This window comes from Podarcis tiliguerta (assembly GCF_965153285.1).
Source record: "Podarcis tiliguerta genome assembly, chromosome: 4".
NCBI classification, from domain to species: domain Eukaryota; kingdom Metazoa; phylum Chordata; class Lepidosauria; order Squamata; family Lacertidae; genus Podarcis; species Podarcis tiliguerta.
In genome coordinates this window covers 58,680,460-58,696,507 of record NC_139537.1, presented here as the reverse complement: position 1 = coordinate 58,696,507, position 16,048 = coordinate 58,680,460, and the positions used below count along the sequence as shown (strand labels likewise).

General features: G+C 37.5%; 1 protein-coding gene across 23 annotated transcripts in view; it reads right to left on the bottom strand.

Annotated features, from left to right (window-relative positions):
* Positions 1-16,048, bottom strand: part of DMD (dystrophin) — a 984,302-nt gene that overhangs the window by 250,004 nt on the left and 718,250 nt on the right. For all 23 annotated transcript variants that reach the window (XM_083438913.1, XM_083438919.1, XM_083438923.1 and 20 more), the window contains 2 exons: positions 13,182-13,299; positions 529-740 (listed from right to left, as the gene is read on the bottom strand). In XM_083438913.1, coding sequence (XP_083295039.1) covers positions 529-740; positions 13,182-13,299 — 330 coding nt within the window. The remainder of the gene's footprint in view (positions 1-528; positions 741-13,181; positions 13,300-16,048) is intronic.

Sequence of the window (16,048 nt, the reverse complement as noted above, 5' to 3'; positions counted from 1 at the left end):
GCATTTTGGGATACTGCGTATCAAGAAATCTCAAATCTGCATTTCTTTGTTTACTGAAAACAGAGCTAAGAGAGAAAGACTTGCATGTTGCTACTAGCCTACTAACCGGTGCTAAAATATGTAACACAACTCTGGAAAGAAAAGTGGATCCTAACATTAAAGGAGTGAATACAGAAGGTCTTGGAAATTGATTTGATCACAAAACCTACTTACCAAAGAGGATAACCAAGAAGTAGAAAATTTTATAGAAAAACGGGCATCTTTTGTCAATTATCAGAATTTTAAAAATCTATGATAATATAATTATTTTCCACTAATATAACCATTTCCCCCTATCTACTATTATCTGTAGTACTAATCGTTGTATTTATCATTCAAGTTCTCCATATAAACGATTAAAATAAGCACAAAAGGCTTTGATTTAACTATTAACACAAACTTAAATTGCTTATGTGGAATTCAGAAGCAGTTTCTGAGCATTAAAAAAGAAAGATTAGTTCTTCATTCCCCCCTTTTTTCATTTAGTACCTTGAGTTCTGCGTTCTGCTTCTTTAGGCCTTCTACAGTGTAAGAAATCTCCTTCCATGATTCAAGCCTGGCTTTTGCACATTCCAGAACCTGCTCAGCTTCTTGCTTGGCTTCCAACCACTGTGTTGAATCTTTCAACATTTCATGTAATTGCTGTCTTCGGTTCTGAAGGTGCCCCTGAACTTCATCCCACTGGTTCTGTATCTTTTCAACTGGTGACATACAAGGGAAAACCAATGAAATAATTATTTGGAAAAAAATTATCTGACCACTCTGATCAAGTTCTCCACTAATTTGCATGACAAATGCAATACAATCAGTCAGTAAAGGTTCGTTAGAGAAGAGTTAAAGGAGATTTTTATATAATTCAGGCATCACTGATTTATTACAAAGTAATCCAAAAGTATCACACATAAAACATCTATTCATCACATTATCTTTACAGAAAATTTATACTTCCTTTTAATATGGAAACTGAGAATAGCTTTTGAAATAGAAAAGACAATCCTTTTCAACTAAGTGTGGAAACAATATACTTAATTAGTGCACTAGAAAATAAAGTTATTCCTTACACCTGATCAAAACTGATTATCTATTCATCTTCCATCCTTAACTATTTTGTAAGCAAAGAAAGTGAATGCTTTGTAATGTTTCTGTGAAGTATGTATGAAGCAAGCATATTCTGGAAAAAGTTCAGAATCTGTTCCAAACATACATGTGTCAATACACATTCAGGGAATGGATGCAATCTAGGATAGCACCTGATCAACAATAGGGACATGGTAATTGCACAGGATATCATTCCCTATATTACAGGTGTTCAGGTCATTGCTTACGAAGCAAAAATGGCAGCATATGTACAGGATAAAGTCTGCAAAATCTTTTATAGCTTATTAGCAGTCATTTTAAGTGTTTCTTTGAAGATGGATGTTTAAGTATTCCTAACGCCTTATTCACAAAGCTGAGTTGTGTGTAAAGGGATTTATCAGTTTATGAAACATTTCCCTTGCTTGCCTGACCTCCACTATTAGAGGGCAAACAGTTTGTAAAAAAAGAACATTGCTTTAAAACATTTTCTATGGATGTGAGCTCAATAGCAGGAAAATGGTAGAGAAGAATTTTTGCAGCCTGACTTAGAGCCCTGGCTAGGGTTATGGCTTAGCCTCATAAAACCTCAAACATTACAATGAACATATGGTATTCAGTGGAGGGAAAAATGAGTTCTTTCGCTAGCCAGTGACCCTTATTTGAGAGCATGAAGAGCTCTTTCCTATGAACATTATACAGAACTCTGAAAAAAACAAGAATAAAAAGGTGCCAACTGTACAAATCCATTGCTCCAGAAAGGATACTTTCTAGCTTTAGAAAAGGAAACAGGAAATTAATAGTGTCTTTCTTACTCTTTTCCAGATAAAGCATTCCTCATGAGAACTGAAGGTAATACAGTCCAATGGGATAGATGAGTAATGATTTGAGCCACTGAGTTGTTGCATTATAGCCAGTGTGGTTTACAGTTAGGGTGGTGAAGTAAGAACAGGGAGATCCATGTTGAAATCTGCATTTAGCCATGAAACTCACTGTGTTACCTTGGGCCACTTTGTCAGCCTAACTTCACAGGTTGTAAGGATAAAATGAGTCAGGGGGATGATACTTGCAAGTCTCTATGACCTCCTTGAAGGAAGGGCAGGATGAAAATATCAATCAATCAAACAAACAAACAAACAAAGCAGCTGTGATCATTTTCATTTACAAGCAACAATATGATCTGCTGCCTATCATTGGCAGCAACACAAAAGTGCTCGTGAGAACACCTGGGCACCCTTTAATGACCCATATGTATAAATCATATGTGATGCTAAAGTCACTGGGTGTAGACTTCAATTCTAATGCAACCCGGAGGTGTTTTTCTGCTCCCCACCTCTTCCTCCCTATGTTCCTCCAAGCTGATTCCATTCTTGTTTGTATGAAAGCTAAGGAAAGTTAATAAAATAATTAAAGACATAGCGATAGGATCTGCTCAGTAATAGCATTACATCTATATACTTTTATAAAGTTGAAGATTTTAAGGCCAAATTTGCTGTAATGCCACAGGTTGAAAGACTGGAGCTGCTCCAGCTACCAGCACATTCAGATTCACTTTAGTCGAGGAGGTTTGCCAATTTCAAAGTTGCTATTCAATTTATTTTGCATCCTCCTGAGGTGCCTCATCAGTTTAGTCAGGAAGTACTGACACTGGAGCAAATTACATTTAAAAGCCAAACATTGGATAACTGTGTTGCAACATGTTTACCATTGATTCAGCAGTCAGAAAAGGACAAGATCAGCAAGTAAAGGCACTAACTTGAGACCTATTTTTATCACGTTTCTGTTTTGCCATAGTTCATTTATGGATAAGCTAAATACAATTCTCTTCACAGGTAAAATGAAAAGACTGATGCCAACTATCTGCACTATTCTTTCTCGAGCAAAATGGATTTATGAGCAAAATCAATAAACACATTTAATAGGTTAGATCTAAAGGGTAAATGAATATTATTTGAAAGTGGAGCTATAACTAGTGGTGCTTGTGCCAAGGCAGATTTTATTACTTAAAAATATTCTAACACCTTAATTAATACTATCAATTATGCCACTCTGATCTAGCCACAATTTTTGGGCTAGCTTCCTTCTCCAATATTCACCTGAGTTCCACAAGGAAAGAACCCAAGCAAAATATCAAATTGTTGTGATTACTATTTTTCTTGTTAATTTATTAGCTGTGATGTGATCAATCACTTCAAGGCAATGTACAATAAAAAAGCAAAACAAACAAACAAACACAATGTCTTTGCTGTTTTCTAGAAAAAGCAGATAGTGGGTGACTGTCATATCTCAACAGGAGCAGCCACGCTAAAAGTCTTTCTCAGAGTTACTGCAAAACAGGCTTCTGAGATCTTTGGAACTTGCAGGAGAAACTCTTTCACAGACCACAGAAATCTGCTGAGCATAAAATGGATAAGACAGTCTTCTCAAGTAACCTGGTCCTGAGCTATAGAGGCCCTTATATGTACCAACACATTGAACTTCGCCCAGTAGCATATTGGCAGCCAGTGCAAATCCTGCAAGCAGGGTATTAAATGCTGGCTGTAATTTGTCCCCACAAGCTACCTAGTTTCTGCAACCTGCATTCTGCAAACTTGAAACTTCTGGACCAACCCTGAGGGTAGCCCCAAGGAGAGTGAATTGATGAGGTTACCAATGAAATATTCAAACTATCCCAATCCAGGAACAACAGTGGCTGTCTGACCAATCAAAGCTGGTAATAACCACTAACAACTACCAGCCTCTGTTTGAAAAACAGTCCAGCCAATTGATTCTTGGAAAACTGTCAGCCCAAGCTCTTAGCATTTGTTTTTGTTGTTTAGTCGTGTCCGACTCTTCGTGACCCCATGGACCAGAGCACGCCAGACACTTCTGTCTTCCACTGCCTCCCGCAGTTTGGTCAAACACATGTTGGTAGCTTCGAGAACACTATCCAACCATCTCGTTGTCTGTCGTCCCCTTCTCCTTGTGCCCTCCATCTTTCCTAACATCAGGGTCTTTTCCAGGGAGATCTTAGCATAGTTTAGGGTAAAAGATAACAAGTTATCCTTTGCACAAACCTTCTGCAAGTTTTACTAGTTTTTTGTGATGGTGGGGGGGGGTGTTTGTTTGTTTATTTATTTATCTATCCCAGCAAGCTCTCCTTGTTACAGCCTTGTAACACTGACTTTTTTAGACACAAAGAATCAAAATGGAGGGAGGGAGAATACTACCGTACAAAACGAGCAGAAAAGGAGGTGTTTTATTCTTTTCAAGTTCCATTTTGTAATACAAAATGTAATATATTACTTATATTTGTAAGGATATTAAACTGTTGCTTTCCTTTCTATGTTGCTAGTTTAAAAATGGTTTAATATGGGATTTTAAATTTGGTTTTAATACCAAGCTGGAAGTGCACTATATAAATATTATTACAGTTGGCATTATTTAAATATATGCACATTTATCAAGAGCTAGAACATTTCAGATTATAAAAGAAAAATGTAAAAAACAGTTTGTGGTGCATAACCTGCATATCATTCTGCCATCATTTGGGCCAGAAGTACATTAACTCTGATTCAAATTTATCAGCATTAATCCTTTTAATGTGATTTTTGCCCTCAATATTTCTTCCATTTACCCCAACTTTTCAATTTTCAACTCCTTTGCAAGTATATGAAGTATGTTTCCCATTCTAAAGTGGAAACATTTTCTCATTCTTAGCACCCAGAAAATCTTATGGTTTTTTTTAATGCCATTCACAAAAAAGCCAATTTTTTTGTTTTGTTTTAAAGGAGACTGTAACTAGCTCTGATTTTTTTTAAAAAAACCATAATCAAGTGAAATATAAATTTAATAAAATAAATGAATAAATGTCATCCTTGAGCGCAGGATGCTACATAACACTTGTTTCAAAAAGAAACTGTGATTTCTTTATATCCAATTAAGCTCAATTGTAAATATTGTTTAAGCACAAAATAAAGTTCAGTCCTTGTGGGTCTAAGCTGGTTTAGAATTTGTGGGGGTTTTCTGCTTCAGTGAGAGCGCAGGCCCTCATTTGGTGTTAAGAAACAGTTTGTTAAGAAGAATGCTGTGTGCCAACTATGCTTTTTTAAAACCTTTCTCAAGGCTTTTGATTTATTAAATTCTGTCACTAAATAATACTACTTTATTTTGCTTTTTCTCACACTGGGCCACCTGGTAGGTTTTCTCTATTCATCGGTGATGCCTTACATTTTTGCTCTTTATATAGCACAGGCACCTTAGAGTTGAAAAAATGAAATCCCCCAAGGGGTCCTTCAAAAACCCATGAGTATTCTAAAGTAGCTATAGAGAGTCTTACCAACATATTTAGGTTTTAGAATAATCTAGCACATCAGGTAAAGAACTGTAGCTGAATTAAATAGCAAAGATCAGCAAGGTATTGAAAGATCTAATCTCCCCCTTCTCAAAATATTTTGAAGAATGTTAAGGAAACAACTCATTAATTTTTGCCCATTTTTCATACTGCGGTTATTAACTAAAGGTGATGATGTATGTAATTATTTATTCTTAGTCCAGTGTTCCGCTCATACTTATGCTTGAACTTTGACTGAATTCTTAAACAAGCTGTCTGAGGGAACAGAGTTTCTAATTAGGAATTTAGCTGCTGTTCATGGATGAAGGAACTTTTAATAATCATTCCAACAAAACATATTTAAAGGGAATCTTTCTCCAGTAGTGCATTTAGAAATGGGACATGGAAATAATAAAATGGCGTTCCATTTTCTCTGAACATAAACAGAACATTATTAGCATTATTAAAATAAAGCAACTCTACTGGGGCACTTAAAACACTTTTATACTTACTGATGCAAAAATATTATGGTCAGCTTTGCAGTTTAAAGCTAGAAATGTGTGAAATACATTACCTACCTAATGAAGCATAAAGCCAACAATTTTGGATTTTTCAATGCTACAACCCCCATTCCTGACTGTCACACATCCGTATTTACACTATATTTCCTGATAGTTCTAGCACCATATCTGCTGATAAGAATGAATAATGTATTCCAGCTACTGTCTTCCTCATCTTTTTCTCTTTTTCTGATACTTTCAGAAAAAACTTATAAAAGTTTTCCTTGTCTCTTAGATCTTACTAAGGTGAAAATCTTATGATTACTTCAAATATGGCAAAATTCCTATGCATAAAACATGAAGACTAAAAAATGGCATCCAGGTTCTGTAGACTATCATGTTTCATTGTCATCATCATTGTCTGCTTATTTGTTTGCCATTTCCCCAGAAAAGTGTACACAAACTGGCTCACAACATATCAAATGAATAAAAATAAGGGCATTCTATGACATTTGAAGCAGCCCTTAAGTGTTATCTGAAAACATATAAAGGCCATACATTTCCTCTTGCTTTCCTAGATTAGTAATACAAGATTCCACAGCTAACCCTCTAACTGGGTTTTTCACAGGTAACCTGTGAAGATATGTGCATAGAATATTTTCTGTGTATATAGTTATTTATTAATTGCTTTCCAAGATGTTGTGCAAAATATAATAAAAAATGCATAATCTTAAATATTGTTCATGTTCTTAGAATTCTGCTATGAGAGTCATTAAAGTAAGCAAGCAATGGGGTGCTATCCAGATGTTGTGGAAAAGAATTCTCATTAGCCATGGCCACTGTTGATGCTGGCTGGGACTTATGGTAGTTGTAGCCCCAAACATCTGCAAAGCAGCATGTTGGCTATCCCTTTTTAGGTAAACAATATCTGATGATGGTCTTTCAGCAGAGAGGGCAGAGAGAAACAAATGGTCTTTTATGTCACTTTGGAAAGTTAGAAAAGCCTCACATACACTTCTTTTGCTAAATAAATCACACACACACACACACAAAATTATAAAACCGTTTAAAACATCTCACATTGTGTTGGAACACTCTCTGAAAAGCCATCATTTGTATGCCGCCATTTGATGGCATACAAACTTACAGAATCAGGCACTGTTAAGATGTGCCTGCCTTTTCAAAATCTGATCTTTAGGAAATTAATGGTTTTATCATTTAAGATTTAATGAGCAATTTTTTAATGTACAACAATTCACATGAAAAAAACACAGTCTAGAATGCACCTATGAGAGCAAAGTGATGGAGAACATGTCAGAGATGACACCTGGTACTGTTTATCACTCACAACATGGAAATATTTACATCACAAGACAAATCTCTTTGGCAAACTAGAATAAGCTTTGCCCTTTAAAGGACTGACTGCAGAGCTGAAATATTTCCTCACTTGTCATAACATTTAGATTAGCATCTGCTAACTTTAACATGCACCTTTTATATGAAAAGTAAATGTTTTACAACAGATAAAGTGTTCAGAATGGATTAGGGGCCATCAATTCTGATTCCTGATTAGTCACTTAAATTGCTTTCAACCATCATTTTTAAATTGGGCACCACAATAATGGAAAATGAGAATGGCCCCTGGATTTGTGAATAAAAAGGTAAAATATATAACCACATATTTTGTTTTTACAGTTGTACCTTGGTTGTCGAATGGAATCTGTTCCGGAAGTCCGTTCAAGTTCCAAAAACATTTGACAACCAAGGCGCAGCATTCGAGATACAAGGTACAAGGTACAACTGTATTATTAAATGTTTTGACACGCAGTGGTTGTCCTAAAACAGTTTACAGAAATCTTTCTTTCTTTTAAAAAAGAAGTTAAAGCTCCCCATTAGTTCCTTACTATTGCTGGAGTGATATTTTAAACTCTCAGCCCACCCTTCTAACCAACCTCAAAGTGAGTTGGTCCTTGTCCTGACTACATACATCCCATTCTTGACTCTTGATGTGCTTGGCTAGTCCTTATTAGATGGGCTCCAGGCTAGAATACAACAATGAACAGCAACAATCTCTTAAATAACTTGTTTTTAATAAAATAAAATAATTTTAGTTTTGGACACTAAGGTCACCCCAAAGAAGGGAAATTAATTTATTATTATCATAATGATCCTGTATTGGGTCGGGCAGGAAGAGCAGATTCAAAAGTAATGCAGTAAGTGAGAATTTTCTTAATACACCTCCAATAACAAAGTGCAGCATAGCCTGACTCACTTCATTGATTACAACATAGCTTTCCAAACTGTGGGTCGCAACACGTTAGTGTGTCTGCTACAGTGTGTAGGTGTGTCGCGTGAAGTCTACCCACGCTTCTCCTGGGGCTGGAAAGGGGTTAGTTTAACCTCCGGTGTGCTAGTAAAACTTAATTACTGTGTCACAAAAAAGAGTGTGTCACCAACATGAAAAGTTTGGAAACTCTGGATTACAACATTAATATATAGTGTATATGTGTGTGTTCATATTGCTATCATGAGAGCAATTTCATATTTACAGTTACATAATTTTTACTGCTTGATAAACTATGGCTATTATGAAGTTTAATCACACATAATTGTGATGCATTTCTTAACTCAGATCATCACTTAATGGGAAGAAGGCTGGAATGAGATAAAGAAAGCACTGTTTGAGATAAGATATCTCTGACAGTGGCTACATTATCAGTAACAATGTGACAGTAGAGTTTATCATAAAGCAGTGATTTTAGAATTTATCATGCTCATTGTGCTGACAGTATTTAATTTCTCCAATAGAAAGAGATGCTAGGATAACCCTCTGATTTGGAAAGCAATTTTCCCTAATCCCAGATGTAAGTGAATGTGCATATCTCAGCTGAATTTGTATATTCTCCAGCCATTATGCACATCTCCAACAAGCCTTGGGAAATGTGCGTTCAGTGGCTGGATTTTGTATAGGATCAGAGATACTTCACACACTCATTTCCCTATTGGGTAACTCTTCTTTAGCTGGATAAACTTCCGTCCTTGCTTACATACCCATGATGACGGACTCCATGGTCCAGCACCAGTGTGCGTGTATCAAGGAGAGAAAGGGTGTACATTTTAACTCTCCCTGGAATTCCCCCTGTGCAGTGTAACAGTGTAACCTGCCCAGAAGTACAGAGAGTGGTGAGCAGAGAATAGTCCTTTTCCATAATACCCCAACATCTTTGGAATGTCCCAGGCCTAGCGCCAACTTTACTTACATTTCAGTGCTAGTTATAAATGCTTTTAGTTAACCGGACTTACGTGCAGCTTGAATGATATTATTCTTACAGTTACTCAATCCAGGTTTTAGTGTGCAATTTTAATAATATTATATCCTGTTTAAATACGACTTCATTTTTAATGTTTATTGTATTATATATATCATAAATTGCTTTGAGGCTTTTTAGCATAAAGCATTATGTAAGTAATCAATTAGAGCAATCAAATCAGAATGACAATATTTCCTATGAAGCACAACTGAACTTGAATAATTGTAATTATTTGCAGATTATGTGTAACACATTTATTTGAAAGTCTGTATAGTCTTTCCAGTTTATATGTATATAGTCTTACACACACACACACACACACACACACACACAAACAAACACACTTTAAATCAAATCCAACATGAATTGGAGATTTATCAGAATTACTACATCAATAGTCTAAAGTTCTGTGAAAGCTATAAAGTCCAAGTTTCCTTTGTTTCTTTGGTTATATATGTTTGCATTTAAATATTTTCTGATGTTCAATTGTCAAACCTGTGAGAAAGAGATATGGATAGCACTGTGACAGTGGTGATGCTTATTTCATTAAGATACCATGATCAACAGCAATGCTGTAATTCACAGTGGTGGTTTCATATATCCTTTTGTGTAAGTGAATGATAGGTTGAAGATTTTGCTATAAAGCTGTCAGACAGCAAGTTTTTCAATAAAAGTATTTTTATTACTATATTGCTCTGGATTGAGACACAGCCTAAAATGTTTTGCAGTATACTTGAGCCAAAGCTCTTTTTAGCTAGTAATATATTGCTAGGTCTATTTGGATGAAAACTACAGAGTTTTGTGTAAAAAGTTATTAAAGCAGGTATGGGATGTGGCCCAGCTAGCGATCACCTGCTAGTTCACATAAGCATAAACGTACCGTAATTAACCAAATATACACTATTACTGGATGGTATTCAACTAAATTTTACTCACAGCAGGTCTAATGAAATTAATGGACCCAACTAAATCATGTTCATTAATTTCAATGGATCTAATCAAAGTAAACCTTTGTTGAATACCACCCAATGAACTCCATAAATATGGAGCAATAAGAGAAAAGGCACAAAGATGTAAAACAAAAGAATTTGTACATATTTAACAAGCAACAAATAATAATAATAATAATAATAATAATAATAATAATAATTTTTATTTATACCTCGCCCTCCCCAGCCAAGGCCGGGCTCTGAGCGGCTTACAAGCAATAATAAAAACAAGTTGAATGATTACAACTTAAAAACAAAATTAAAATAACAAAGATTCAGAAGAACACAAAGACTCAAAAGGTGAGTCTACAGAATTGAAAAATGGAAAAATAAATTGGTGTTAGAGATTGGATATATTTAAAGCAAATACTCTATTTTTAAAGGCACTGCAAAACCGAAAAGGTTAACAAATGCAAATAAATCAAGAGCAGAAAATCACAGTACAGGAGTCCCCCCTCCCTGCCCACTTATGTGTGACTGACTCGCCTGCAACTGCGTATGTATGTAGTGCTGGGACGTAATGAAATTCAAACCCAGAAATGGCGGGAAAAAGCTGGAGAATCCTCGTGGGTCATGAGGAGACCCTCCCCGGAGCCTGACGAGGATGTCAGTGAGGGCGGAGGAAGCCCCAAAGAGACCAGAGGTGCAGTGTGGCTTTGTTTATGCTGCTCAGCCTCCTCAGCTAACAGCTGGTGTGTTCTGTAGCACAACAGCCAGTTTCCTGTATGTCCTCCAGCCTCCTGCTGATCTCAGAGCTTCAATTCTAGTTGTGGATATTTTTGGATACAGTATTTTTGATATGAATTGAAGAGAGACACAGAGGGTGTTTAAGGGGTGTTTAGAGGGTGATCCCCACTTTACACAATTTCACATATGTGCAGGGGTCTTAACTGAGAGAAATTACACAGCCTATGCTTTTTGCAGATATGTGCAATGGTCTAGCTAAACAGACCTTATCAAAAAGAGTAGAAGATCATATCAGTTTGCTAAGATTTATTTTGTACATTAGAACTTTGTGACTGAGATCAACCACTCTCATATAGGGAATGCAGTTCTGGTGAATAATGTGTATTTATTTAATTTGTTTTCCATGTTTAATAAATACTTCCAGTGACAACCTTTGCAACATATTAAGAAAAATAACCCACAAATCTCAATTATAGCATCATTTAGATAAATGTAGTAGCCTTTTCCTTTAAAAGTGTCACACTCACATAGTTATCATATGATTTCATTATGCTTCTCAAGTAGACTGATTACTCTTGTGAGTGCTGATTTGAAATCAATGCATGGCAAAGAATAATAGCTAACTCCAGAAGAACTTTCATCAGCTAAGGCCTCCAACAATCACATACTTGGAGACTATTTCACTAAATTTGAGTGGCAGAAAGTTACAGCAGTATGGATTTTCAATTCTAACTAAAATGCAGCCATTAAATTATTTGGAAAACACACCCTTTTTGATGATAGTATATTAACTACAAGAAAATCAACAAAATAGCGTAACCTAATTTCTATTTAATATGCTCTTTTAAGTAAGTTGCATAATTTTCAGTGCTGTAATAGCACCAACGCATAGAACTAAGAACTTAGTTGAGAGACTCACAGATGTGTGAGAAGTCTTAAAAAAGAAAGAAATAAAATGCAGCGAAGGTGGAGCTGTGTATATGATTGAACAGAGGCCAATGACTTCTCCTATGTTAGTTTGTTCATCAAAATGATCCACCCACAAACCTCCTTTCTGTCCTCTGGTAAAAAAAATATGGGGACCTTCTTACTTCATGGACAGTAAAGCTGTTGGGAGTGATTTTGGTCAGAAAAGCAGCCCAAGAGGAAAGGAATCAAAGCAGCTTCCAGAACTATTGAATGACAAGAAGTGAATTCTGATGAATCTCTCAGCAGCTGGCAGCTGTAGTCTGGAATCAAGCTGTGTTGACTTCAAACTACAGGTGCAGCATGCTCAGTTATATTAATACAGGTAGCAGAAGCCAGCACCAATTACCTATTCAGAGAGCCATATATAAATGTAGATTTGGAAGGGACCCCAAGTGTCATTTAGTCAAACCCCTTGCAATGCAGAATCCTGCCCACAGCCATCCCAGGGTGGGCTTAAACCACCAACCTTCTTTAAGGTTAACAACTTGATGTAGTTATGGCAAGGATAAGAAAAGTCTGGCATGTGGAAGAGTAATCAGTAATACTAGAATGCATAATTGCAATATATTTTATTAAACATGGGTATAGGGAGTCACAGACACATATGATATATAAACAACCTGAGTTAGGCAGATTTTGTCCCCAAAATCCTCTCCTGGGGTAACAGGACTTTCAGGAGATACCTGGACTGTGGTATGGGGGCCTAGCTGAAATTTAGGTAAAATGACGTGTGAGTGGATGTCTGCTTGCACAAGCTGCCTTTGTCTGATTTTTGTCCTCTCACTGTAAAGGTAAAGCTAAAGGAACCCTTGATCGTTAAGTCCAGTCATGAACGACTCTGGGGTTGCGGTGCTCATCTCGGTTTACTGGCCAAGGGAGCCAGCGTTTGTCCGCAGACAGCTTCCGGGACATGTGGCCAGCATGTCTAAGCCGCTTCTGGTGAACCAGAGCAGCATACAGAAATGCCGTTTGCCTTCCCACTGGAGCGGTACCTATTTATCTACTTGCACTTTGATGTGCTTTCGAACAGCTAGGTTGGCAGGAGCAGGGACCGAACAACGGGAGCTCACCCCGTCGCGGGGATTCAAACCACCGACCTTCTGATCAGCAAGCCTAGGTCTTTTCTGAGGATCCACTAATTCCCAGAAGAGGGTTTTCAGAGGTAATGAGTACTGCAGTACATAAGAGAGGTCAGGAAAGCCCTATTGTGTGAATGGCCTTAAGCTCACTTTAATTTTTTGGATACAGCCTAGTATTCTTACAGACGTAAAATAATAGGCATAGAAAATCCATTACTTACTTCGATCAGTAATGACTGTTCGAGCCTCTTGATTGCTAGTTTTATTTTTCAAATTCTGTGCTGCTGTTATTAACTCTTCCAGCTGAGGGCGCCTTTGTTCCAAGTCTTGTAGTGTTGCCTAAAAGCATAAATATGTATTTATATATATGCCATGTTTATATTCAAAACATATGCATAAAAGCACAAATAAATATTTATAGTTACACCATGTTTATATACATTTGCATAACCAGTTTCCTAGAACTAATGCACCACAACAGTGTCATTGACGGTAGTCACTTCTGTGAGTTTTGGTGGCAAACCAATTCAACCACTAGCAAAACTCAAATCCATGTAAAAATGTGTACTGAATTCTCATCTAAACAAAAAGGCTGCATACTGTAACTCAGACAGAGGTGGTGATTGTGGCCTGGCATAGTTGCTGGGGAATGAGGTTGTAAAGGCAATGACCCCATAGTTGATGTCAGCTTTGGCACTGGCCAGCTGTGGGGGGCTGGTGGGATTGCTCACCAAAATTTAAAATTTGATCAGGCCAATTAGGGCCTGGTGGGTGATATTCTGGTGATGGACCTGGCAGGGCCAGAATTCTGTGGGGTCTGCCAGCCAGGCATAAAAGCCAGGTGCACTTCCAGCAGACAGCACAGTCAGAAAGAAATAATCCCACATGTGTGCTACGGTAGCCTGGAGGTAAGCAGGCTCATGTATGGCCTTGCTGTGGAATTATTTGGTTGCCATATTCGGGGCCAGGGAGAAAACTGCCTGTGGACGTATTGGACCTGTTTGGGAGTTTTGTCTTCCTCACAGCAATTGCCACAACTTTGGACAGAAGTGGTGAGGCATACTGGAGTTGAAGTGCATCAATCTTGCTTGAAAGAAGGTGAACAGGTCAATATTTCAGACAGTATCCTGGTTCGGTTGAATGGGTAGATTATTTGCCATCCTGCCATTACCGCTTTCAAAATGAACTTGTATTGGCCTTATGATCTACCCCTGTTGCCTGCAGGCAGTGGGGCTTGGCTGATGAACATTTACTGCGGCCTATGAGATTGCAGATGTGAACGGTTTGGCAGCAAGCCAGCTGGGAGGGTTGGGCTCATGTAGCAGAAAAAGGCATTGGGTTGGATCCTTAGTCTAAAGCTGGGGGGTGGGGGTGCCACAACCCCCAAATCCAGGATAAAACTCAGGTACCCCAGGAAGGCCAGCATGACCCGGAAGCTGTACGCTGGCTCCCTTGGCCAATAAAGCAAGATGAGCACCGCAACCCCAGAGTCGGTCACGACTGGACCTAATGGTCAGGAGTCCCTTTACCTTTACCCCAGGAAGATGACTAAGGTAGGCCATAGAACATCCCTGAATGGTGTCCTGATGATATTTCCACATTAGATCTGTGTCAATGTGAGGAATTCTTTCACCAGGAAAAACACTAATGGAGTTATCAGGCGAGCTGATTCAGTATACATAGGCAATGCCTATGCCAAATCTAATTTATATTTGTAATCAACAAAAGTTGTGGCTCTTTCAATCCCAGGCAGGGTATCATGTCTCTCTTACAGTATACCAATCCCCTCCCCCAGTAACCACTGGTTTGCAGTGCTGTGGCCCGGAATACCTATATATAAGTACAATAGATAATTATAATATATATGTGTGTGTCAATGTCTTGACTTATTGAGCAAAATGTTCTGGGATTAAGCCAATTCCACAGAACAAGGAAGGATACACAACAGCCCAGTACCAAGTACGTTAGCAAAATGGCCAATCACTTGAAACCAAAACTCTGGTGAGCACTAAGCATAGCAGTAAACCAATCAGTTCTTAAATGAGAATGTGATGAAAAACAACTGGGCACAATGCACAATTAAAATTAGCCATGACGATGGCCAAATTCAGTCAGGTTAGAGCTGTCGAATTCTGTGTAAAGGTTCGTTCACAATGGATTCCTTCTCTATTGCTCCTAAGAATTAGAAGAGAAGGATAAGCCGATTGGTTTTATGGACTCATTACTAAGGTATCTAACAGGGGCATTGCTTTCTCCCCTTAAAACAGATGCTATGGTGTTCAAATATTGATTTCTTTACATCTATAGAGTATACTAGAAATAGTAGAGTTATCATCATTGTCTATTCAAACACTGTTAGAGTAGAAGTTGTACACAATCTTTAAAATTCATTTTGAAGAAATATATTTCCTTTCCTTCCTTCTTTCTTTTGTCCTGGTCACTGTCACTTTCACAACCTTTGCATTTAAGTAAACTGGTTTTCCCAAATGCCAGGTGAAATGATATGAACCAACAGCAAACACTTTTTTGAAATGTAAAACTAATGCCACTGACTTTTAAGACATTTTCCATATTTGTGGTTAGTGACTGTTCAAGGGAAATCTAATTTTCAGGTTCCTAACTTTTATAGATTCTTTACACAAAAGTGTGGTTGAGATATGGAACAAATTGCTGAAGTCAGCAACTGAATGTGAATAATGTGAATCAGCTAAGGAAAAAAGAATGTGAATAATTCCAAAAATAACTGGACTTGTAGATATGGAATACTGGACTTATCTGAATTGCCTTTAGTTATCTGTTGAAATAAAAGACTAAGTGGTTGTGGGCCAATGCAATCTACAAAGTTGTTCTGCAAGCCGACATATAAGCAAAGGATAAACTAGAATTCTATAATGCAGCACAGCTACTTCAGTTAGTCTTCAATTTTCTGTATTCATTTATTTTTTAAAAAATGTATCATCTACAGAAGCCAAAGGTGAGAGGAGCAGCCAACTCCTTGTTTCCCACAGGAGGATCCCTTTCTTTTCCAATGAGGTCCCATCTGATTCAGGCTCTGGGAGCTGACAGGTCCTGACAAAATCTCATTTTA